Here is a 26465-nt window from a genome sequence, read left to right on the forward strand (position 1 = left end):
TAGGCAAAAAAAAAAATAGCCCAAGCAACAAAAAAATACTCTTTGAAAATAAAAGTGATAATAGGTATAGATGAATGAGAAGTGGGGTATTCACCAAGGCATTCGGCTCCAGGTAAACTGCTAACATCCAAATGTACATGGTTTATTTTCTTATATTTTATCCTAAATAATCTATAAAATCTCAAATCACAATGACAGGTGGATCATGAGGAACAACAATCTGGAGTAAATCTGCCAGAGAGCTCATAATTTAATAAACTAGAGGAACCCAAAATTCTAGTGTAACTTTCACCAAAGGTCATTCTCAAAACTCTCTCAGGTTCTCAGTTGAAGAACACACCACACATCTGAGCTGCAAGGTGAGCATGAGTTAAACCCATGTCCAGTCTGGGAGGCCTTTTTCTGGATCTACTGTAGCATTTATATGCTATCAATATCATTTATATGTCATCAATGTCATTTATATGCCATCAATATCATTTATGTTATCAACACCATTTATATGTTATCAATATCATTTATATGTCATCAATATCAATACCATTTATATGTCATCAATATCATTTATATGTTATCAATACCATTTATGTCATCAATATCATTTATATGTCATCAATATCATTTATATGTCATCAATATCATTTGTATGTCATCAATATCATTTATAGGTTATCAATATCATTTATAGGTTATCAATGTCATTTATAGGTTATCAATATCATTTATTTATATACTGTCAATAATAATCATTTTGTCTGAGATGTGAGAAGAACATCATTATATGCTCATAGGAGAAAAAAAACACATCAAACTCTGAGAAATGGAGCCCTTTCCAATGTTGGTCCGTCTTTGTGACACCTTTCTTTTTAGCCTCCACATTAAAAGCCAGGCTGTGGCAGTTTTCAACACTAGACCAGACTGTTGGAGGTTCGACATCACAAAGATCCAGTACTTGGGCAAACCACTTGAAAACACAGTTTAATGACACACTGCAGTCATGTCCAGATCTTTGTGAAAATGTACTCCATCTCTTTCCTCAGTCAAATAATTTGCCAGCCCCTCCACCGCCACATCTTTATTTTTCCTTTTCATTAGACCATCCCAGTAACATTAAAAACATGCTATTATTCTTTCCCTTAAACAAGACTCTCCACACTCTGTGATAACTCCCTAATTCTTTCCAATCAAGTCCATGCCATGATTCAGTCAATTCTATGAAAACCACTGTTGTCAAAACACCAGGGTTACAAAACCCAGCCAGCCTCAAGCCTCCATATTCTGAAACATCATCAGTGCTGCTTTTAATTAACACATAAAAATTATACACATTTATACAGGGTATTGCCTGATATTTTATAACATAGACACATTGTGTTCCAATCGGGGTGAGTGTGGCTAGCTCTTCCAATACACAACAGTCATTTGTGGTGAAAGCATTCAAAATTCTTCTAGTTTTTTTGTTAATACTATTGATAAAGAATAGAGGCTGAAGCCCAGCACAAGGATACATGTTTTAAAATCCCAACTACAGGCCAATCTAGTCTACATAGAAAGATCTAGGCAAGCCGGGACTGCATAGTAAGGCCCAATCTCAAAAAAACGAGGATTGTTTATTTGGCTAATGATTCTTAAGATCAGTATGAACATCTGTTCAACAGCTGCTGGAGGCCTTTTTGAGGTTTCACAACACAGTGGAGGGCATCATATAGAGACCAAGCAAGGATTAGCCCCAGTTCCTCTTTTCCTTCTGAGACCATTAAAGCATCACGGCCCACACCCTCGTGATACTATGTCACCTTGACGACCTGGCAAAGACCTGTCTCCAAACACCATAGCATGAGATTTGGGGGTAAGTTTCAAACACATGAGCTTTGCAAAGAAGTACTGAAACAGCAACACTTGGCCTGCAGGACACTCCTCTCTTGGCTTCCTTCTTGCTCCCCTTTGGTCTATGTTATTACTCTCATTTGACAAGGTTTCTCTAGTCTCTGGGGCTGTAGTTACCGCCTGTGTCCACCTCCACTTACTGGTCTAACAGACAACGCCTCCATATACAGAACTTGATCCCACCTGTCAATCTCCATTCACAGTCTCAGTTCATGGAGATACCATCTTTCCAGTCGCTCAGGGCAAAAATCTCAAGAGTGCCTCCTCGGTTCCTCTTATTTTCTCCAAACTTGTATCTAATTCTCCCATCTGTCACACCACTAACATCCATAAGACCGCTCTCTAGCCACTTCCTCTGTTCCCTATCTAATCCCAACTACCACTGAGTCTCACCTGGATTATTGTGACTGTTTTCCTCGCATCCATTCCCCATTCCCTTCACAGCGGCTAGAGTAACACAGGAAGCCATATCCCTCTTGTGCTCCGGCCCTTTGGGAGCTCCTGATCAGCTCAGCTCAAGTTCACCTCACTCCCTCTACCACACTATCCCTTGCCCAGAGTGTCCTGCTACAAGGGCACTCAAACCTTCTAGAGATGCCTTCAGATGAGGGCCTGAGCATTGGAGACCCCCTGCCTATAACATCTTCCGGAGGTGTGATGTGTGTCCTTACTAAACTTTTAGACTTAAAGGCCCCTCTTCTCTCTGCCAGTCATCACTATCTAGCTTAGTTTCCTTATTTGTCTGTGGCTCTCATCATCCATTTTATGTGTTTGCTGTGTCCGTGACCTGGCTCCCTCCTTCTTTCCTCTAGAGTTTAAGCTCTACGAGTTCAGTGATAATTCTCATCCGATTCGTTCACGGCAATATCCCCAGCAACACAGTAGGTGCTCAATGAATGTCTGTTGTCAAAATCAATAAATCCAGCATAAACCTTTCCTAGGCACTTTCTCAAATGTGGTGGTTTAAATGAGAATGGTCCCCGTAGGTTCGTATGTTTGAATACTTGGTCCCCAGCTGGTGGAACTGTTTTGGAGGGATTAGAAGGTGTGACACTGAGGAGAAGCTTTGAGGTTTCAAATGCCCACATCATTTCCAGACATCTCTCTCTCTCTCTCTCTCTCTCTCTCTCTCTCTCTCTCTCTCTCTCTCTCTCTCTCTCTCTCTTCCCTTGTGCTTGTGCATCAAAATGTAAGCTCTCAGCCAATGCTCCAGCACCATGCCTGCCCGCTGCCATGCTCCCTGCCATGATGATCATGGACTCTAACTTTCTGAAATTGTAAGCCCCAAATAAACACTTTCTTTTATGCATTGCCTTGGTTGTCTTACTGCAGCAATAGGAAAGTCACTAAGATACCAACCCACTTCTATAAGTTTAAAATCTTCTAAACAATTGATTATCAATAATGAGGTTTACAAGGCTTAAAGAGCATAAGATCTAAAAAATTCAGACTTGAATCTTGGCCTCATGGCTAAGCCTTCCAGCTATGTGACTCTGGTCCTGAGCATTCATTTCCATTTAAGAACAAAGAAAAATCATCATGTGCATCTCTCTGTTGTTGAAAAGATTTACCATTTGTGATGACTATTCTTGGCTATCAACTTGACGACATCTGGAATTAACTAACACCCAAGCAGCTGAGCTCACCTGTGAGAGATTATTCTCGATTGGATCTTTAGAGGAGGGAAGACTCATGCTAAACCCAGCCCACACCTTCTGGTGGCAGCCTATATAAAAGACATGGGGAAAGGAAGCATTTGCTTTTTTACCTACATTTGCCCTCGCTCTCTCACTGGCAAATTCATTTCTTTCACTGGTATTATAGCCTAGTTCTTCAGGATTCTGATACATACTGAAGACCAGCTGAGACATCCAAACTCGTGGACCAAACAATTATTGGATTCTTGGATTTTCTGTTGGGAGCCAGCCAGATATTATTGAACTAGCCAGACCATAACCTGTAAGCCACTCTAATAAATCCCGTGTGTGTGTGTGTGTGTGTGTGTGTGTGTGTGTGTGTGTGTGTGTCTGTGTCTGTGTCTGTGTCTTTGTGTGTGTCTTTGTGTGTGTGTGTATGTGTGTGTACAGCCTATAAACCACTCTAATAAAGCCCATGTGGTGTGTCTGTCTGTCTGTGTCTGTGTCTGGATGTCTGTGTGTGTGTGTGTGTACACCCTATAAGCCACTCTAATTAATCTGTCTGTGTGTCTGTGTGTGTGTGTCTGTCTGTCTGTGTCTGTGACTGTATGTCTGTGTCTGTGTATATGTACACCCTATAAGCCACCCTAATAAATCCTCTGTGTGTGTGTGTGTGTGTGTGTGTGTGTGTGTGTGTGTGTGTTCATTCTTTCAGTTCTGTTTCTTTAGAGAACTCTAATACACTGTTGCTCCTTACAGGCTGTGAGTGAGCTCTGCTTCCTTCTGTCTTCCTCCTGGATCACAGGGAACTACTCCCTCTGTCCAATAAAGACTGAGCAAGAATGGTGAAGGATTTTCACTAGGTCAAGCAGGACTTATCAGCCAGGTCCAGATTTCAAAAACCAGGGCAACACCACCTATAAATCTCACAGAGGAAGGAGGTGGCAGCTGAGCAGAACCTACCTTGCTGTATGCAAATGTTCATCCACTTCCTCACAGAGCATCCCTCTCGTTCTTCGGTTTCCCAGCCTTTCCTAGTGTGACTGAGAGGAGCTGTGTCATGCTTCGATGTCAATCAAGGAGTTACTTGAGGTTACGGAAGGCTGAAGGAAAGGCATCAGAAAGATCTATATTTCTGCAAGAGTTTATCAGACCAATTGAGCTGTCACTTTACGGGGTCCGCCTGTTTCAGGATGTGCAGAGCACAGAAGGTTAGCCCGTCGGGCTCCACAAACCCCATGCCCTCAGTGGGGTTTTGAAAGGCCACATTTACTACAAGGAAACTTTCTCCAGTGACATAAATGACATGCTGAGGACTCACACACCTTTTCTAAAGCTCCCCAGGCCAAATTTTAAGCTTAAGCATTACAGTGATCCTCGCAGCGTGAGATTGATGCTGACCTTGTAAGTGGATGTAACCATTCTCCTAGGATTCCACACCTTCATCAAGATAGCCCAGCAACCATATCTCTTACGTTTTCATGGTATAAAGAATATGATCATTTAATTATTTTAAGTACATATCATGTCCAAAATATATTTTGGAGGAAGGAAGAGAGTGGACAAGATGGTATTTAGTTCTCCCACTCTACTCACCAAAGGTACCAAAGACACTCAACTTACCTGAGAGTAAACCTTTATATCCAAAATAAAAGGAAACAGACATTTCTATTATAGATTTACCTATTAAGAAAGAGAAAACATTGCCGGGCGGTGGTGGAGCACGCCTTTAATCCCAGCACTCTGGAGACAGAGGCAGGCAGGATCTCTGTGAGTTCGAGGCCAGCCTCGGCTACAGAGTGAGTTCCAGGAAAGGCGCAAAAGCTACACAGAAAAACTCTCTCTCAAAACACCAAAAAGAAGAAGAAGAAGAAGAAGAAGAAGAAGAAGAAGAAGAAGAAGAAGAAGAAGAAGAAGAAGAAGAAGAAAGAAAGAAAGAAAGAAAGAAAGAAAGAAAGAAAGAAAGAAAGAAAGAAAGAAAGAAAGAAAGAAAGAAAGAAAGAAAGAAAGAAAGAAAGAAAGAGAAAACACAAGGTCACATGCTCCACACTCTACATGTCAAATATCCGTAGCTGAAGAGGCAGCTGTTCCATTCAAACCATGAAATTTCACCCCTGCATCTCAGTCCTGTTTGGAGTGCGTGGAAGGTCAGGGAAATGAGGAAGAAGCAAATTTAGCTGCCACCCTTGGTTAAAGAACAGTGGCATTGGCTGCAGAAATCCACACAGTCAAGTGATTGGTGCAAACGCCACAGCCACCAGACAGAGTCCTGGGTTCTAACAGCTTTCAGCTACCTGAACCCACTCTCTGTGTGTTAGTCCGCCTGCCTGTAAAATGAAGGCTGTGGATGCATCTCTCGCAGAGTTTTGGCAAAGACTAGATAGATTAATGTATGGAACCCATAGCAGTACAGTAAATAACAGATCGTTAGCCATTGCTGGGACAATGACAATACCATCCCAGCACTGTTACTGACACTATTTGGATTTTTAGTAGTCACCCTCCTCCTACATCAAAAATCTAGGAGTTCCTTCTCTTCCGTCACCCATTTTTATCCCAGGGGTTAGTAGACAGCAGAGGCTGTCTTTGTTGCCTTAAAAAAACACAGCACATTCTCTTACCCGGGGTAGAAAGCATACACCCTCCTGCTGCAGGCTGAGGATGCAAAGCTTAGCTCCCGCAGGTGGCTTGACATGGGAGGTGACATGCACAGCCTGTGGACTGAGCCATCCCAGAATCAGAAAAATTGATCTTTGTAGCCCGGATCATCCAAACTCAAAGCCGGTTTTCTCTTGACTGTAAATCCCCACCATTACAAGAATATTTATATCCCTACACTAACAAATGTGTGCACGTGCACACACACACACACACACACACACACACACACACACACACACCATGGCTGTAGTTTTAAGAAGTGAGGATCCTTTGGGATGTGATTATGTTAAAAGTAGATCCCTCATGAATGGAATTAGTGCCTATACAAAGAAGCCTGAGAGAGATAGTTTGTCTATTCTGCCATGAGATGACAAACAGAGGTTCCATCCATGAGTATCAGGCACTTAATCTGCTAACACCTCAAACTTTAAAATCCCAGCCTTTAGAACTATGAGCAATGAATTGCTGTTGCTTAAAAATTACCAAGTCTAGGGTATGTTACAGCTGCCTGAATCAAAGAAGATGATGTCTTTAACTCAACTTAGTTTGGGTCCAATTTTACTCCTTAGATTTATTAATGTATTCCTGAGAATGTTCTATTATTAATGTTTTTATTTGAGGGGGAGAAAGTCACATTTATCAAGAATCTTTCAGAAGTCCATACCAGTGGTGGTATGAATGACTGAGACCTAGGCCTTAACCATATAAAAGCAAAAGGTGGGTTTGAGGGGAAAATTAGCGCCACTGCCCAGGATGGCCCTCGAGTTCACAGAGTGGTTTAACAAGCACAGACTTGCTCAGCAAGTCATCACTCAATGGAGTCTCAACATGCAAAACTGTCCGTGTCTGCACATGCCTTGTCCCTGGGGGTGGATGTGGGAGGGAGGTCACTCTCACGTGTGAGTCATGGAAAGCCATCCCAAGTCAACTGAAATCAAAGGGGAGTGAGTTGACTCTTCGTGAAGGGAACGGAGAGTGTGTTAGGAACAACCAAATCCAGGGCTCTGCTGGTGTGACCAGAGGTCAAGTTTTCTGATCTCAGCTACGTTTCTTCAGTGTAGCGATAACAAGTCACAAGCTGCAAAGACTGCAACAAGACTGAGAACCCTCCAGCCACTGCCTCCTCGGCTATTTACACTAACTCATTAACTTGACTTCACCGCATGTTCCCAATCATAAAAATGAGGAAAATGATCATTTTCACCTCCTACGTTTGGAGAAGGACTGAATGAACTTAAATAAGAACCGTTGAAATGATCGTCGTTGCCAACATCAGGCAAGCTCTTTCCTCCTGGTGACAAAGATGGTGGCCCATGCCTTTAGTCCCAGCACTCGGGAGGCAGAAGCAGGCAGATCTCTGTGAGTTCGAGGCCAGCCTGGTCTACAGAGTGAGTTCCAGGACAGCCAGAGCTACACACAGAGGAACTCTGTCTCAAAAAAGCAAAGGAAAAAAAAAAAAAAAAAAAAAAAAAGATGCACCAACACGCTTATGTGATCTTTAGTGAGAGGATCCCATAGGAAAAGAGCACCTCTCCTGGGAACTTCAGAAACAAGCACAGACCTGATTCTCACTAACTGAAGCAGGAATGTGTGCCCAAGCCTGGAGTGGAGGCTAGGATCCATCCCAATTGAATGCTTAAACAGAAGGAAGAAAGCGTCTTGATGGAAAATCAGGATTACCAACACCTGTAGGAAAAGCAAGGCATTGCCACGCACCTGGAAGGCCAAGGCTGTGGGGCATGGAGAGGGGGAATCACTGGGCCTTCCTGGCTTCCAACCTGGCTCCTGGCTCACATGCCACTTTGTGTCAAGGGAATAAGGCAGAGAGCAGGACAAGCTGACATCTTGTTTCCGTTTATGCTTGTAAACACATGCACAGGTACACGCATGTGTGCATGCACCATACACAGACATACTCACACACAAAAATATAGTAAATCATTGTTGCTGCTGTTTTGCACAATAAATAATAATATTCATAAAAAAAAAAAACACTGCCTGCCTATGGGCCACTTTTTAAGATTCATTTATTGCTTGAGGCATTGGATTTGACAAGTATAAAAGTCCCTTTCAGCTTCAATGAGAGTGAGGTTTAAGAAGATTTGGGGGAGCCAGGCAGTGGTGGCGCACACCTTTAATCCCAGCACTCAGGAGGCAGAGCCAGGTGGATCCCTGTGAGTTTGAGGCCAGCCTGGTCTACAAAGCGAGCTCTAGGACAGGCACCAAAACTACACAGAGAAACCCTGTCTCAAAAAAAGAAAAAAGAAAAAAAAATGAATGATTTGGGGAACATAAAAAAAAATTTAAATGTAAATGTGTTCAGTTACCTATAGAGAGGCCATATATTACCACTAGGATTCCACCTTCAAAATAACAAATGAGTTTCCTATTGGAAATTGCTGTGACTAGAATCAGCCATGGAGGCCTTATAGATGGAGGCAGTTTTGAAGAAACATCTTCCATGTACATAGAAGCACAAATTGGGGTGAATAGAAGAGTGTATGGGAGATGTATGAAAAACCATTTAGCGTGTTGTTTATTTTCCCATTATAAAAGGAATTTTTCAAAAATCGTATCAATTTATAAAACACGAAGTGAAAAGAAGTTGCTTTCAGTAAGAGTTTACCCTCAGAGGCTTCATGACATTTTCTGGTGCAGGTAAACTCTGGATGTAGATGACTCTGAGACAGTCCAAACAGACACCCGAGTCCACTCAGTAGAATCCATTTCCCCTGCGTTTAGTGTCTTGCCAGTAGGAGGGCTGGTAACCTGTGGGCACTCAAGACCATATAATTTTGTCTTTAGTCTAGTCAAAATAATTAAAATAATTCCCAATATACATCACCAGCTATTGAGATCTGTCAAGTCCTCAGATTATACATTAACTCTTCTCTCTTTTGGATTATTTTTGGTTGTTTATTTTGCTAGTGTGTGCATGTTTGCATGTATGCATATTCGTATGTATGGGCACACATGGGTGTGCATGAGTGTGAAGGCCAGAAGTTGACACTGAGTGGCCTCCTTGATCCCTCTCCATCTTATACATTGAGGCAGAGTCTGTCATTTGAATTCAGAGTTTACAGTTTTGACTTCTAACTAGCCAGCTTGTTCAGAGGCTCCCCGTCTCACCAACTGAACTCTGGGATTGCAGGTGGGCCCCTATGCCCACTGGCATTTACCTGGATGCTGGGGATCTGAACTCTGGTCCGCAGGCAGCAAGTGCTTTGCCCCAACACCATCTCTCCAGCCTGTGTTGTTGAGTTTTGGTTTGGGGGGTGGGGGCACTGTTTGTTGGTTTGGTTGGTTGGTTTGGGGTTTTTGTTGTTCATTTGGCAAAGTGGTTTTGTGCTTTTGGTTTTGTTACCATTCTTGTTTTAAGGCAGGGTCTCATTACGTAGCCCAAGCTGGTCTCTGAGTTGTGATCACCCTGCCTCAATCTCCCAAGTGCTAGGACCTGACTTTCTGGAGAGAGGAAATTTGAATGACCCCAACCTCTTGGTTAAACAGACCTCATCTTTCTTTAAACAGACAGTAGTCCCACCCACCCCTCATTTACCTAATTTATCTTAAAATGAAGAGATTAGGGGACAAAAGAAAAGTCCTCCAGATAGAAGAAGAAATCCATTTCTGGAATTATTAAAAAAAAAAAAGAAGTCATATGCAAGAAAATGTGGCTGATAAGATATGCCATGGCATGGTACATGACATCAGCAATAACTGGAAGCCGAGTGCAGGCACTCAAAAGACGAAGAACACAGACACATGAGCATCCCAGATGGAGATGACTCATCCCCCTTGGGAAAAGCAGTTCCAGTCCAGGCTAGTCCTAGAACACTCTGTTCAGTGTTAGCGTCCTAGCCAAACTTGAGGCTATTTGGGTCAGAACCTTTAGAACTATGTAGTGTTGTCTTTCCCAATTCACAGCATCCCCATCACTGTTAGGGACCAGTTAGCCTCCGAGAGGACTTCTCTGGAATGCCAGTGACTAGTGGCTTCTGGGCATCCCTGAACCATCTGAATCATAGCACAGTGCACATTCCTGAGCCTGGAATCAAAACACTCGCCCACAGAAAGACTATCCCAGAGTAAGAATATCTCACCCAGTTGTGCCACCTCCCTACGCAACATCTGGAGGGAAAACAAGGGAGAGAAGTCAAGGTTCTTTCTTCTACTAAAGTCACAGTAAAACTGGACTTACTCAGATGAATCAGAATTTATCCAAAATATATGTGTGTATGAGTGTGTGTGTGTGTGTGTATGTGTGTGTGTGTGTGTGTGTGTGTGTGTGTGTGTGTGTGTGTGTGTGTGTGTGTGTGTTAGGCTGACATTTACATAAATTCCTGTGAAACCAAAGCAACAGAAGACAGTAGTGAGCCAGGGAATTAAGGTCTCTTGGAAAAAGTAAAACAAAAAATCACCCAACAAGATTTCACTCTGCGCTGTTAAGTTTGTATAAACTTGGTGGTGGGGTAAACCAAATAATTAATGGCTATGTAACCACCAGTCAATCATCTGCATGGCTCAAGCCCCAAGAGCACAGACATCTGCCTAAGAGCGTTTTAGAAACGGTCTCCAACAGTCTCCATACCACTTCCAAACACACACAGACAAATGTTTATGATGGGATGCTGTTCTTGGGCATTCTACCCGGGCCAACCATACATGCTCCATAGTTTCCTGGACATGAAGGAACAATGTTGAATTGTTCTTAAGAGTCAGGTTCCTGTTAGGTTTGTTGTTGTTGTTGTTGTTGTTGTTGTTTTGGGGTTTTGTTTTGTTTGAGACAAGGTCTGACTAGACAACCCTGTCTGGCTTGGAGCCAGCTATATAGACCAGCTGGCCTTGAACTCACAGAGATCCACCCCCTGAGTGCTGGACTTAAAGGAGTGTCCCACCTAACCCAGTTGTCATACCAGTCTTGATGTTTAAAGTTTTTAATATTAAAAAATGTTTATTTCCACAGACAATGTGATCCACTTGATCATAAGGCTGGAATGTTAAAATTTTAACTTTTTGTTAATTTTAATAGAGTGATCAAACTTCTTTCTATAATTATTAAATTTAGGGGATAATAAGTAGTGATTAAAAAAACACCTTATTGTGAGAAATACAACTAACGTTCTCTAGAGAGCAATAAGCCATTTGCACATGCCTTCCAACCCGGCAGAAGTACCGACCCACACACTAAAACACACACAACTAGTTTCTTGAAGTGTCTTAAAGGTCTCACTACAGAATCCACTTGACAATGAGAATGGACTTCACCATCTATGTCTGGTGGTGCAAGATTTAGGTTACACACACAAATAGCAAAATCTCACCGGAAGCCTTTATGGAGGCCTAAAATTTATAGTGTGCAGATGCAGCTCCTAGCTGACCAGGCTGGGAACCATGTTTCAGATCTCTGTGCACAGAATGTCATGCTGCCTTCACCGCCAGATCTCAGCCTAAAGGTCAAGGACGACCCCTCACAGTTCTGCCAATCACCTGCCATCATGCTGTGCTCCAGTGAGGCTGTTCACCTCAAGGTAAGGTTGTTGTTGTTGTTGTGGTGGCAGGTGGTGGTGGTGGTGGTGGTGGTGGTGGTGGTGGTGGTGGTGGTGGTGGTGGTTTTTTGTTGGTTTGGTTGCTGTTGTTTTGTTTTGTTCCGTTTCCACTTCAACCACTCCATCCCCTGCGTGGTTCGCTTGAAGACCTCCTTCACCCTTGAAGCCTTTTATGCAGAAGTATAACGTAGGTTTCTAAATTACAGTTTTATTCCACTTACCCCAAGTTCCTCGGAGAGACTAAATGAAAATAAAATTCCATCTTACGGGCAGCCACGGAGGTCTTCAAATGCTTCACAGTGCGGCTTGATAGGAACCATTCACGTTCCCAGTACAGCCCCAAGAAGTTACCTTTCAGTGTCATTCAGGCTGTTTCATCAGCACGCGGTGCCTCCCTCCCAGCCCAGGGCAGGAGGATGCTTCTGAGCCCTCTGTTGGGCCAGTGTGAGCATGCCACTGGTTCTGGCCAATGAATGTGAACAGAGGTGTCACTTCCTAAAGAAAACCCAGAGTCAAAGCCTCTCCTCGATGTCCATTTCCTCCCATGCCATAGTGATCAGTGTGTGTGTGACCGTTCAGTCAGCCTCAACTTTGAATAAAGAGCACAACGCTGCATGGAAGAGATACAAGGTAAGCAAAAAACAAACAAAAAAAGGTGTTATTTCAAATGACTGAACTTATGGCAACAAAACATCCCTGGCACTCTAGACCTAACTGAAATGTTATTCTTTCATAGAAAAGAAATGTTGGGGCACTAGGCATCTTGGCAAATGTTACTCCAATCCAAAACAGAAGAAAGTTGGACTCTATTACACGATAGCATGCATATGATTTGTAGATACACAGGTTACTGACAGTCGCTTACTAAAGCTGATTTCTCTCCAACCTGGCCCTAGTAAAACTGCTCAAAGCCATTAGATCATCTGCAATCTTCAAAATCTCGCAGAAAAACAAAGTTCTCTGACTTGAACACATTTGTCAAAATCATTTGCAGGGTCACATTTCTAAGACCAAGTCCATTAATCAAACAGGGCTTCATTCTGAGGTACCAAACAAATTAACTAGCTGTTATGTCATTGAAGAGGACCAGGCTGACCCAGGAAGAGATGATTCAAATAAAAAGGGGCACATCCAAGCATAAACAGAATTAGAGAACCCTAACTAAGCCGAGTAGCCTCTCACTTCTGAGAGAGGGGAGGATGAGACCAGTTTTTGCATATGCATAGTAAGAAAAATTTCAAATGCCCGGTGTCTGATTGATTTCCTTTATGTAAAAACCTTAGGGGGTGTTTGGGGGGGGGGGGCTCTGGAATGCATATTTGAGCATTGTGTTCAAACGGGGACTCATAAACTTGATAGCGCGTAGTATGCCTAAAACCCGCACAGTTTCCCCACTTTGAAAGAGTGTAACTCGGGAAGGTTTTCTTCCTCACTGAGGGAAAAGAAGTACTTGAGTTTCTCGTTTAAGTAAGGAAAAAACTGTCGTTTTCCTCTTACTTTGAACTGGTGAGTCAGGGAGGGATGGATGATGTCATGTGTTAGCCTGCAATCCCTGATGTGGTTCCCTCAGCTCCCTCAAGCTCCCAACTCGGTCGGTCCAGTCCTGTCCCGTTGCTGTGGCAGACAGGGCTCCCCGGGTTCCATCCGTTCTCCTCTGGCTTCTGCCCAGCCACAGGCTTGCAGCCTGGCTAGCAGGGGATAAAACAGGAAGTCTGACGGCTTCAGCCGGCTGCGGGACCCCAGAGTGTTTTCCCACTCTGCGTCCTGGCCTGGTTCCCCAGAAGTACAAACACACGCACAGAGCCCCATTGTTGCCGCCTTCCCGGCCCACTGATCCTAATATGGAATGCAGCAGGAAGCCCACGATTTCCTGACGCTCGGCAAGCCGGAGGAAGCGAGGGGGGAAACTCCGTTTAAAAGCCCTGCTCTCCTCCATGTTAGCTGTGTGGTGGAAAACCAGGCAGGAGTTATCCAAATCCCACCGTGTCATCAGCCAGGCTGGGGATGGGGAGGGCAGAGTGAGACTCTCACAGGCTGCTGAAATTTCGAGACTGCCAGGAAGTCCCGGCAAGTCTGTGCAAATGAGAACGCCTTAACTCCAGCCACTGGGGGGAAAGGGACAGACCTTTGTCATCCCTCCTGCCAAGAGTGTGCTACCTTTCTCTTCCAGCATGGTGAGCGGCGGGGCTTGTGTGTGTCTGGGCCGTGCCTGGGCGAGCCAGCCCAGCCACCGTCAGGCCGCCTGAGCTCCAGCCTGGGGCCGGTCCCACCGCTCCATGCGCTGCAGAAGCCCCAGCCGCAGCAGCAGCAGCAGCAGCAGCAGCAGCAGCAGCTGGAGCCGCCAACATGAGCTACAGAGAGGGGACTGACAGCAGCTGCGGCTGCGGTGGGCGCGACGAGAATAGGATCCTCAAGTGCGTGGTGGTCGGGGACGGCGCGGTGGGGAAGACCTGCCTGCTGATGAGCTACGCCAACGACGCCTTCCCGGAGGAGTACGTGCCCACTGTGTTTGACCACTATGCAGGTAGGAAAAAGCGGGGACCAACTTGATCTAGATGAGCGGTTTGGGCATGGGGGCACACGTTCAGAGGGGCCTGGCTTACCCCGAAAGTCAGAGCCAGATGTGGGCCTGGCAGGTACCAGGTTAACTCAGCCAAGAAGGGTGCCAGGATCCTGGGGAGAACCTGTGCATGGATTTACATGGCACCGGCTTCCCCGCTTGAAGCAAATGCGTACGTAATCCTGGAAAATATCCCCCGGACCTCGGGGCCAGAAATTGTTCTCAACATTTTTGCTCTAAACTTTCCTAAACTTTTTTTTAGTGTAGTGCAATTGCATAAATTTCCATTTTTAAAAAAATCACGACTGGACACGTGGGAAGAAGGCTCTACTCTCTACACATTATCTACTCCTTCAGGCTAGTCATAAAGAAAAATGCTAAGAAAACCAGCCACTAAAACGTTCTCTTTTTTCCTGGATTACTTGGGGCTTAAATTTTGTACTTTCTCTCTTCTGGAGTGGTAGGTGAGGGGAAAGGTATCCCCAGCTTTTAAATATTGAGTAGGGGAAGTTAAGTAAAAGATTGCTAGGTTTTGAAGAGTAAAAAAAAAAAAAAAAAAAAATTCAAATGCAAATAAAATCATTTCCAAGTATGCCCTGAAAAGACAAATTTGAGTATGAACTATTTGAAACCATGTTCCCATGCTGTGGTCGCCACTTAATTCTTTCAGGGGACTTTGGGCTTTTGAGTGTGGGAGTTCAGTCAGCAGCCTGCCTTGTTTCCCGTCTTGGCTGTGACCCGTAAGCTTTCCGTACAGGAACTGGTGTGTTTCTCTCTGCTCACTGTGGCCTCGGTTTTACAACATCTTCTGAACACCGCGATCACCAGTGAGTTATCAGGGATCTGGGGTCTGGTGGGAGGAAAATTCCTCTCTCTTCACCTTAGCTCGAGATCAGGATCAGTATGAAGGAAGCGGCCCACAGGAAGCCAGCCCGAGTCTGCTCTGTGACCATTTGAAATCCTCCCTCCGGAGGAAGTAGCGGCTTCTCCAGAGCACCAAAGTCACCTCCATCATCCCTTCCTTTTAAGTGCGTATCTGCAACAGTGGTATACAGTGGTCAGGGGAGAGATTCACTGCCAGGGAGAGGGGTCCATTTCCTAACAAGTTTTTTATATTTGTAGAAATTCCCTGCAAATTCTAACACCAAATTTTCTGAGCTTTTCTGAAAATGTACTGGCTATGGCCAGGGAAGAACTTTTTAATGAGAATGGGACAAAGATAAAAACAGACGTTTATCTTGAGAGGGGGAAATGTAAAACATAGGGCTATGTACCTTGAGTGGGGGACTCTAATTCTGGTCCTGAAAACACTGTAGCAGAAGTTATTTTCTCCTATGTCTTCTTGATGCTAGAAAGGAATGTGGACAGTACTTTATTTCTGGAGCTTTCTGATCAGAGATGGAACTGAAAATCTACTAAAGGAAAGGCCTCTAATGCCTGGGAAATTATGTCTCCAAATACCCATCCCTTGTGTGAGCCAATTACATACAGTCTTTCTTGTTGGCAAGAAAGACAAAACCATCTTTGGAAATGAAGTTAGCCTATTAAGAAAAAAAAAAAAAAACTAGAGGTCAAACCAGCTAGACTTTGAGTTATTTTATATTTCAATTATATGCACAATGACTGAGTGTTTGATCACCAAAACCTCTCAAAGCAGTTCTAATATTTGGGTTTTCATGAACTAAACTGGACTGTTTTAGTTCCCAAGGAATCCCCTAAACACAAAGCGGTTCTTTGCAGATGGTAGACAGTCCTGAACACAGTCACCTCGGTTTATGCTGTGTACTTCTTTCATATGGGATTGTCTCATGTGCTGGCCAAGTGGTTAAAAGGGAAAGAAGGGTGTGAACCACACTCACACCAGAGACTCACGAAGTGCTGATCTCCATCCTGGAGACTCCACCCTGCTCATTCTTGCTCTGGCTGTGCATCGGCCTGTAGGTGGCCACCAGGGAGCATATCAACTCTAAAGTATAAGCAAAGGCCCCCTTCCCCATCTGGATCCCGTTTCCAGTCCCCTGAGTCCCACTGACCCACTCTGATATGGCAACAGGAAACACAGACGCTGTGTCTTTAGAAAAGTGGCCTTGAAGTCAAGGACAGCCTGTCTCTTGAAGGTGGCTCACTAATGATGGTCCATCTGGGAGAGTATGTATGTAGGGATAAGGACAGTATACAGCCATATCACATGATCCAGTTCTAATACTGTGTTTTTCATTACTCTGTGGCCTTGAGAAAGCTACTTACCCTCTCTGTGCATCCATTCATAATGGTAATAATGGGGACAATAAAGGTATTTGAATCATCTTTGGAAGCAAAATGAATTCATGTGTGTAAAGTTCTTAGTGCCCAACACACAATGTGGGGTCAGGCATCATATCAACGCCTCTGCACACCATGATGAAATCAAATGAAAATGTTATTAAAAGATAAGAACTGCAACAGGGGGAATGTGATTCCAAGAGTATGCTGTCATAAGAGGAGAGGGCGGGATAGAGTGTATTATTATCCTTATAAAATAGCTACCGTGGAGCTCAGAACTGACAGCCCTGCCTGGCTACAGTAGGAAATGGGATGTTAACTTAGGAGGTGAAACACCAGCTTCACGTAAGTAACGTCAGAAGACAGAAAAAGCTGGGGGGAAAGTTGAAGTTTTATTACTCCTAATTTATTTGCCTGTCCTTCCAAACTACCAGACTCCAAAAGTACACCAACTCTATGTGGCTTTCCTGAACTTCCTGAGGAGGGTTCCTTGATCTGTGTCCAGTCCACCTCTCGAAATGTGTTTGCCTTTCTAGGGCACAGCCTGCACCATCCGGTCATGATTTATGAGTTTCTTTATGGCCACCCCTAACCGGCTCTGTGCTGTGACTCTCCTTAAAGGAAGGCCATCCCTTGCCGCGTCCAGCCGGCGTCTCGCTCTGCAGAGGCTTTGATGGTTCCAGACTCGCCTTAAAACACATTCTTAGCTTCGTTTCTGGAATATCTCCTCCTGTTTCTGCAGCAACTCTCTCCACCTCCTCTGCACCTCCCCCATCGCCCAAGGGCTGAGTGGTACAGTAGTTCAGTGGTCAGTCCCTTGGTTCCCTTCTCTAGTTAGCCTCAGGACCCGGGTGTTGGAATTTAGTTTTACAGCTTACGTCGTCATTGATAGACTATCAATTTCATATTTATATCTGTCCCCGCCACCAAGCCTCAGAGCACCCGTCTATGCAACTGCCCCACTCTGTTTATAGATCTAATGGGCATCTCCAGCCAATGTTTTCTTTCTGATTTTCCCATCTGCTCTTCCACGTCCCTTCTTCTCCACAGAAGATCACCACTGATTGCTTCTGCCCAGTGGCTGAGAACAAACACCAGGGTAACTTGTGACTCCGTTCTTCCTTTGAAACCATCCTCCTCCCTCTCCATTCAAACATCAGTCACTATCCCTTGTCCCTACAAATGAGCTCAGCCTTCACAGTGCACCAGGAACCAAACCTGGCCACCTGCCACCACCCAATTGCCTTTTCTCCCATCCACACCACCATCAGCTGTCACCCACACTACCATAATGGCCTCCCAACTCCCTGCTTCAAAACCTGTCCCGCTTCGTGTCTCCACCCAGCTGGCGGGGGGACCATCCACAATCTCAGCCCCTCGGCCCCTTCCTTCCATGCCCACGCTCTTCCTTTGTACAAGTACCAAGGTCGTGTGCAAGGTGCTGTATGGCTTTGTCCCTCTTGTCTTCTAACACTGCTATAGCCAGAGCAGCCTTCTTGCTGTTTCTTCTGGAAGACTCCTTGAATACCCGGCATTCGCTCTTAACCCTGCCCTAACACCACAACCCTCGACTGACCTAGCATTGATTGGCCACAAAATTTAATCCATGTGTCTGGGCCCGTGTGCTCACAAAAACCCACACTTGCACGTGCACATGTGCAAACACACATGTACACACGTGACTCTGACCTCTTATTCTGTGATAACTTTCTTTGCCAGATTGAACACCACACGACATTGTATGTTTGCTGACTGATGTCTTAGTCACCATGACCACAGCAACTCTTATAAAGGAAAAACATTTCATTGGGGTAGCTTGCATTTTCAGAAGTTTAGGCCATTATCATCATGGTGACACCACGGCACATGGTGGCCTTCAGGCAGACATGGTGCTGAAGAGGTAACTGAGAGTTCTACATCTTGTGCAGACAACAGGAAATGGTCTCAGATACTGGGCGGTATCTTGAACATACATGGGACCTCGAAGTCCACCCCAACAGTGACACACTTCCTCCAACAAGACCACACCTACTCCACCAAGGTCACATCTCCTAATAGTGCCACTCCCTTTGGGCGCCATTTTCTTTCAAACCACCACAGCCATCCTCCGGTTCTCAAAACAGAGCCTGGCACATATTAGACTTTCAGTAGACAATCATTGAGTGAACTAAGCAGGCACCATCTTGGTCTCTCCAATATTTGAGTCATCCCTGGTCCACTAAAACTTTGGTGAACAGGGCTAAAGGCACAGTCCTGTGGTAGAAGCCTTCCCTCCCATGCACAAGCCCTAGTTTTGATCCCAAGTACTGGAAAAAATAAAACTCTCTGACAAATACATAAAGAAATTGCTGGTCCAATACACATTTAAGAATGAACATACAAAACTACTTTTAGGTATATTCTATCTTGTGGCATTTTTTTTAACATTTTAGATAATCATCTCTGCTCCAATAGCCATGATATAGTAATAATTGTCTTGACCTTGGTGGACAGTGTGACAACTACCAAATAATGTCACCCTACAGTGTGTAAATGTCACTTGATTTTCTCCATCTGAATTACACTCCAAAGCTAGGCTAACTTTGGTGTAGCCCACTCAAATAGTTGTACTTCTTATAAACAGAGCATGCTCAAAAATAACCCAAGTTTCACTGAGGGTTAGGACCGCAGAGCAGGGGCGACAGGATAAAGGTAGAAAGGGCCAATGCTGTTTGCTATGAGGCTGCCTAATAAAGAACCCCTGGGCCTCGCCTCCTAAGCCATCCAGGGGTTGTTGAGTTTAGCACACAACAAGAACATACCTTTCCACTCTTCAGTCTTGTGACCAACCCCATGCTGATAAAAATATTCCCCTCCGTTAACATTTTGCATGGCCTATGGCATCAGAATAAGACTTCCATCTGAGCTTGGTTGGGTTGTATGCTAAGTTGGGTAGTGTATGTGGTTTGTATGATGAGGTATGTGGTTGTGTCAAATAAGCCAACTCCAGCTGAAGCATGTCTCCACACACCTCCACTTCACCATTGGCATCATGCTCTGTCCCAATCTTCCCACCTAGGGCTCTCTCATCAGAAGCCCTTCCATTTGGGAAGTCACTTTAAGCCAGTGCTCGCAAACCCAGGCCGCCTGTGCAGGAAGTTAGCACAATTCATGGAAAAGAGGGAAACCCAGTTATTCTATCAGCCGTGTGAGATACAAAAGGAAGTTGTTTCCACAGAGAACTGAAAGCTGGTTCTAACTTTTTCCACCAAATTGAATGACAGTTGGCCCAAGGTAGGTTCAGAGGCAGCCATAACAGCTAGAACAGTGGATGGAAATGATAAACTAAATAAAAAACAAAGTGTCAGCCCTACAAATAGTTTCTACAGGGGCTAGGGATGTAGCTCCACAGTAGAGTGCTTGTCTATCAGAAATAAGCTTCTGAGTATGATCCAGACACTAAAAAAATAAAGACTTATAACATAATTCTGTCTATATGGGAAAATATATTCAGTAGTCTCTCTTTTGCTCTTTATGAAAACACTTACAGGCACCCTAAAGAAAGAATGGTTCATTCCTTGGAAATGGCAAGAAAACAAACCTAAAGCAACTTTCAAGAGATTATGAAATAAATCAACAGGTTTTTTTTGTTTTGTTTTGTTTTTTTTAGATAAGCAGCTGAAATTTATTTTACAAAAGAAAATTATCTTCTGACTTTAGCACAGCCATTTTATCCTGTAGTTAGTTCTTCTGGTGACCAGTCCCTTTCTGAAACAATCTGAGGACCCTGCCAAGTGTCCCCTCATCAGTATAAATTTGAGTAAGGTTGGAAGAGGTCCTTATAGATAACAAAGCATGTTCCTGTCACTTTGAAGGTTTTAAAAATCTCTACACAGACAAACGGGGCAAAAATCAAATACATCTTTGACTTCACCCCAAATTACTTACGGTTGCCCTTGAACACCCTTCCTTATTAAGACATGGACACATGGGGCCTCTCACCAGTTTTCTCATGCCAGAAAACTCCGCCTAGGATAGGGACCAAATGGCACCACTAACGTCAACCTCCGGCTGCACCGGGGAGGCCATTAAGTCATTCCACAGAAGGGTACGGACTTCTCAAGAAGCAAGCTGGGCCCTTCATGTGCCGCACAAGCCCACCTGGACATGGACCCTTTCAGTGGGCATGGAAGGAAGCTAGAAAGGCTGGTACAAGTGAATTGCTACTTTCGGTTTGCTGGGTTTTCGGCAGACCATAGCAGGCAGGGAAGCCACTCTGAGGACAATAAAAAAAAAAGTCCTTTGCAAAAGAGCACCAGGGAGGAGATTGGAGATCAGAGGGTGGCTGGGGTTTGGTTTTTTTTCCATTTATTTATTTGTTTATTTATTCATTTATTTGTTTGTTTGTTCATTTATTTATTTGTTTATTTATTTAGTATTTTTGTGTGCTGGGAGGTTGGAGGCAAGTGCAGACACATTCCAGGCACGTGTGCCATTGCACATAGGAATCACGGGGTTCTTACCCTCAGACGAAAGTATACATGGTAGTTGTAACAGAGAAGACAAGAATGGGCTGATCGAATGTATTGATCATTTGGTCCCTCCTGACACAATGAACGGCACTCAGATATCTAAAGCTGTCAATATTCCATCTCCTCTAGCCCATCGTCAAGCAGTACAACATGTATGTAATACCTTCTTCCGGACTCTGGGCTGCCTTACCCAAGGTGCAGTAACAGAAATCAGGCATGTGTGTCTTCCCACAGTCCACACTGAGACAGGAGACCAGCTTTCTCAGAGAAGCCTAGAGTGGAAATTACACTCAGAACACCAAACTCTACCGCAGAGACAGCAAACTGTGGGAGCAGGCAAGACAGAAAAGGTTGAATTTGTGGCCAGTATAACGTTAGAAACACTGGCTCCAGGCTTGGAACCTGCATCTGTCACCCATGGTAGTCCTACATACCAGCATTTGCCAGCAACACACCAAGGGCAGCAGCCGAGCCAGGCTGAGGTGGGCAGGCTTCCTCCCGGCAGGCTCCTGGATCTACACAGCTGGGCTCCCTTTACTGTGCAGGCTAGGAAATGCTTCCCAACTATGATCACATGACTGTCCACTGAAGCTGGGTAGGGTAGATTCTGCAGCATCCTTCATCTCTCCTTCTTGAGCGGTCAAGAGCAAACAAGTCTGAGGCAACTCCAGACATCGGCTGACTCTGTTTCTGACTATGTTGCAAAGGCAGGGTGACAGTGGGAAGCAAGCATGAAACCCCTCAGGATGATGGGAACAAAGCCACAGAGAACCTGGCTCGTGTGTTGGTCTTGAGCATAAGCTCCAGGTTGTGAGGATCCCAATCTCTCTGCAAAGAGGCAGGCTCTCATCTGGCCTACAGATTTACTTTGCCACATATACATCCATGACACCTTTTAGGGTAGCTAACAGAGGCCAAATACTTTTCTACAAACAGAGTCAGGATAGATCCCACCATTAATTCAATGTGGTCCAACTCCAAGTCCCAGAGTATCCTGGCACTGCCTGGAACACTCTGAAGTCCACCTACTTGTTATCTGCACCCAGATCTGACAAAAGAAAAGGATGTGGTTCATGCGTAGTCTCTTAGTGTACCAGGCTTTTTCTTTTGGGGGCACCAACCAGTTCCCAAATCATGACATAGAGACTTATTAGTTATGAATGCTTGGCCTTAGCTTAGGCTCATTTCTGGCTAGCTCTTTTGACTTAAATTAACCTGTTTCTCTTTATCTACCTTTTGCCTTGGGGCTTTTCACCTTTCTTCCTTTCTGTATGTCTTACTTTCCTGTTGTCTCTATGTCTGTCTGTCTGGCAGCTGCCTGCCTTCTGGCCCCGGGCATGTCCCTCTCTTTCTCCTCATTCTCTTCTCCTTCTCTTCCTCTCCCTCTCTTTCTTTTTCTTCCAAGCCAAGATTTCTCCTCCTATTCATTCACCTTGCCTATTCCTCTCCTGCTATTAGCCATTCAGCTTTTTAGTAGACCAATCAGGTGCCTTAGGCAGGCAAGGTGAAACAAATGCAACACATCTTTACATAATTAAACACACATCCTTACATCATTAAACAAATGCAGCATAAACGAGTGTAGCACACCTTTACATAGTTAGGGTAATATTCCGCAGCCTAAACAGATGTTACACATCTTTACATAGATAAATATTCCACAACAACTTAGGATTTGTCCAGGTTCACAGCGCAGCCACGGTATTCATTCCCAGTCACGTGGTCAGTTTCATTTATGCCCCCTCCAGGCAGAATGGTAGCATTAATAATAAAGCTGAAATGACACTGGGATGTGTGACCACAACAAGAAGAGCGATATTCTAATATCATCAGTGCTATGATTCAGGCATAGTCAAAGTATCTTCATACATTAACCCATGCCTCTTCACAGTCACCCTAACGAGATGCTGCCATTTTCTCCATTTTGATAATAAAAATTAAGCATTTTTTAAAGGTTAAATTGCTTATAAAGGAGTAAGGGGAGACAATGGAATAGTGAGCAGTATTAGTCAACAGATCAGTTAGTGACATTAACCAAAAGCCATCATTAGTTAGGGTGTGCTATGCTAAGCTTGCAACAGCAAATAGACAGAAATGTTAACTTGTGGAGGAGATCCTTTGATGCTGTTACGTTCCTGGTCCAGTGTTCAAGTCAGGAGAGATGCTTTCCTCCACGCAATAACCTAACACCTCAAGATGCTGCCATTCTGTGACCTTGATGTACTCTAGGATCCCTTAGCCATCGACATCTCAATGAGAAAGAGAATGAGGCAGCTTGAATGGAAATATTTAGAGACACGCCCTGGAAGTGACAGATATCATTTCCTATCATTCTCCATAGAAGATGATGTAGTCACGTGCCACCTGCAGACTAGGGGAGGCTTGGGAAAAGCCCGCTTCTTTGCCCAGAACAAAGAAGAACATATTTTGGTTGAAATTAGCAACCTCTTCCTGCTTCTTTCCAGCCACCAAATATTTTTACATACTTTTCCTCTTACATAAAGCAAACTTAACCTTTTCCCCAGATAGCCCACCCAGAGTCCCCTGTGTCAATACCACCATGCCAAGGTCCAGCATCAAGAGGTGATTCATAGCCCTCTCAATATGACTCAAACATGGTTCCTCATGGTCCAAAAAAAGCCAATTCTCTAACCTGGTTTTCTAACCATCTCTGCTATCACGGTAGGACAGAAAGAGGGTGTCCAAAATATTCAACCCCTTTTCAGAAGGAGGAGAAGGGAGACAAAAATAGAATAATGGAACCTTGTGAAAATCACAAGGAAGTCCCCCTGCACCAGCTGTAAGGAAGGGCCTTAGGATGACCCTGATGCTGTTGGTTAAGAAAAACTTTGAGAATTATTCTTAGCTTCCCTGGCCTGGGGTTCCAGAAGGTTCTTCTTCCTTGTCTATCGTCCCTCATGACCCACATCTAAACTGAGCCTCATGGAATTATGACTTTGGGTGGGGGGTAGCAGAAATGTCTCAGCTGACTTCTTGACTGTCCTCTGGGATGCTCAGTTGAGAGTTTAGAAGCATGAATAGGTTAAATGCCAAGGTTTCCAGTTAGTTCCTGAACCGGTCATCATGTCGGGACTAAAGGATGTCTTCCCTGGACAGTCTCATGAAGTATGTTGTATCATGTGCTTCCTTGGTTCTCAGACAAGCAATAGATTCTGAGGCCATGGGAGGTACCTTAGACAGGAGTGTGACACTCAGACCCTATCCAACGTTCAGAGACAATTCTGATTTAGTAAAAGCTCCATGATCATCTGCCGCTCAGATTCTTTTTCTTAATATTTCCTCATGGATTGGGGCACCCATGGCAGGGTGTTCATGTGGAGGTCAGAAGACAGCTTTCCTACTCAGTTCTCTCCTTCCACCATGAGGATCCCAGGAATCAAACTCAGGCCATCAGATTTGATGGCATGGGGCTGAGCCATCTTCCAGATCAACATTCTTTTTAAACTGTATCTTCTGTCTCTGGGGCCCAGAAATAATGAAACTTTTTAACTCTATGAGGTCTTTAACATGTTTTCTATAAATCTCTGATTTTTAAAAATAATATATATTAAGGTTCTCTCTCTCTCTCTCTCTCTCTCTCTCTCTCTCTCTCTTTCTGTGTGTGTGTGTGTGTGTGTGTGTGTGTGTGTGTGTGTGTGTGTGTGTGTGTGTGCATATATATGTGAAGGTCAAAAGGCAAACTCCTCTGTCAACCTCAGGCATCATTCACCTTGTTTATTGAGACAGAGTCTCTCTCTGGGTCCTGGTGCTCACTGGTCAGGCTAGCCTGGCTGGCCATCATGCTCCAAAGTCCCTCCCGTCTCTCCCTCCTCAGCACTGGATTCCAAGAGCACACCTGTCTTTTCCGGTGGGTGGTGATGACAGAACTCAGGTCCCTGTGCATGCTCAGCTAGCACTTACCATCTGGGCCACCTCCCCGACCTACTGCTTTCCCTTTGCTTGAAGTGCATTGCTGTGTAAAGGACCCAGGGAAGCGCAGGAGCTCAAGCACCAGCTGGCCTGCACAGGCAACAACAGCAAGAGCCCCTGCCTCCAAACAAGATGGAGAGTGAGGACAGATACCCAAGGTTATCCCCAGACTCCTACATATGCCCCCACACACACTACACACCACGCATGAACACAAACAGCACACACACACACACACACACACACACACGTAAAAATTCTTGTAACACACTAAAAATTAAAATATGGGTCCAAGCCAAGGCTGCAAAACTAGGAAATGGAACTGTGAACATGAATTTCTATAAGCAGTCCAGGCATTAGACAATACCTGTGAAACTTCTGTGTCGTACTTCAAAACTATTGGAACAACACACACTCAGAGTTGAACTTTATGTTCAACTAATGTCATTTTCATGTGTGACCACGCATGCATGCATGTGTTTCTGTGCGTGCACACCCGTGTGAGGGAGCGGGATAAGGTTACAGGCACGCACCACCATACCTGCTTTCAGTGTGAGTTCTGGGGATCTGAACTCAGGTCCACGTGCTTACACAGCAGGCATTTCATCAGCAGCCACCACCCTAGTCCCTCAAGTTTATCCGATTTATCAAGTTCAGTAAACCTTTCTTTATACTAATGGAGACGCCGATAAATCAAGCCAGAGGGAGCAATTTCCTAGTCAACCATCAATCAATCAATAAAGCAATTTACAAACAGATACGCATATAATTTTCTGGCTTGGGAGTTTCTATCAGATCGTGTGAAATACAAGGGGAGTTTGGAGTCTCTCGGAAACAGCTAGAAAACTCCTAAATTGTGATCTTGAAAGAGACAACCATCCCCAAGGCTGAGACAGAGACCCTCACACAGAAAGGTCACAGATGCGCTGGGAGAGGCCTTGTGAAAGGAGGCCTAGAAGGCCCTGAGGCTGGGAGGAGAGACTGGGAAGAGTCAGAACCCGGCCAACCTGGGCATGCTATGTGCCAACTGCTGGGAAACCTGGCACTTGGGCACAATCTACAAAGCTGCCCAACCATGGATTCTTTTCCCTGAGGCTGCTGCCTGTAGACCAAATCAGTAAGAGGACTGCGGGGCCTTGGGGGAGCACTAAGGGGAGCTGGGGAACTCTTCCTCCCGTGGGAAGCAGTAAGAGAGAACACCCAGGTCCTGGGGTGGTGCGGGTGCAGCTCTGTCTGGGAAGGATTATTGTTGCTCCATGTCCATGCAGCCCTGGGATTATGAAATGAACAGTAAACATCTGTTTCTCTGCTGCAAACCCTGCTGCTCTGCTTCATGCTTTGACCTAGCATTTGGGGGAAGGAGGGTGGAAATCCTCCTCCAGAACTATTTTTTCTGAGTCCAAAAGTCTTCCCAATAAGCTAGCATCTGCCTGAAAGAGAGAGAGCGTGTAAATCGTGGGAGAGGCCGGAG

At 44.6% G+C, this 26465-nt stretch overlaps 1 protein-coding gene across 1 annotated transcript in view; it reads left to right on the plus strand.

Annotated features, from left to right (window-relative positions):
• The first annotated feature begins 13348 nt into the window (after nt 1-13348).
• Nucleotides 13349-26465, plus strand: part of Rhoj (ras homolog family member J) — an 88811-nt gene continuing 75694 nt past the window's right edge. The window contains exon 1 of the mRNA XM_015992018.3: nt 13349-14255. Within this exon, the coding sequence (XP_015847504.1) occupies nt 14078-14255 (178 nt within the window). The 5' untranslated portion in view covers nt 13349-14077. The remainder of the gene's footprint in view (nt 14256-26465) is intronic.

The sequence above is a fragment of the Peromyscus maniculatus genome, chromosome 14, assembly GCF_049852395.1.
Source record: "Peromyscus maniculatus bairdii isolate BWxNUB_F1_BW_parent chromosome 14, HU_Pman_BW_mat_3.1, whole genome shotgun sequence".
Taxonomy (NCBI): Eukaryota; Metazoa; Chordata; class Mammalia; order Rodentia; family Cricetidae; genus Peromyscus; species Peromyscus maniculatus.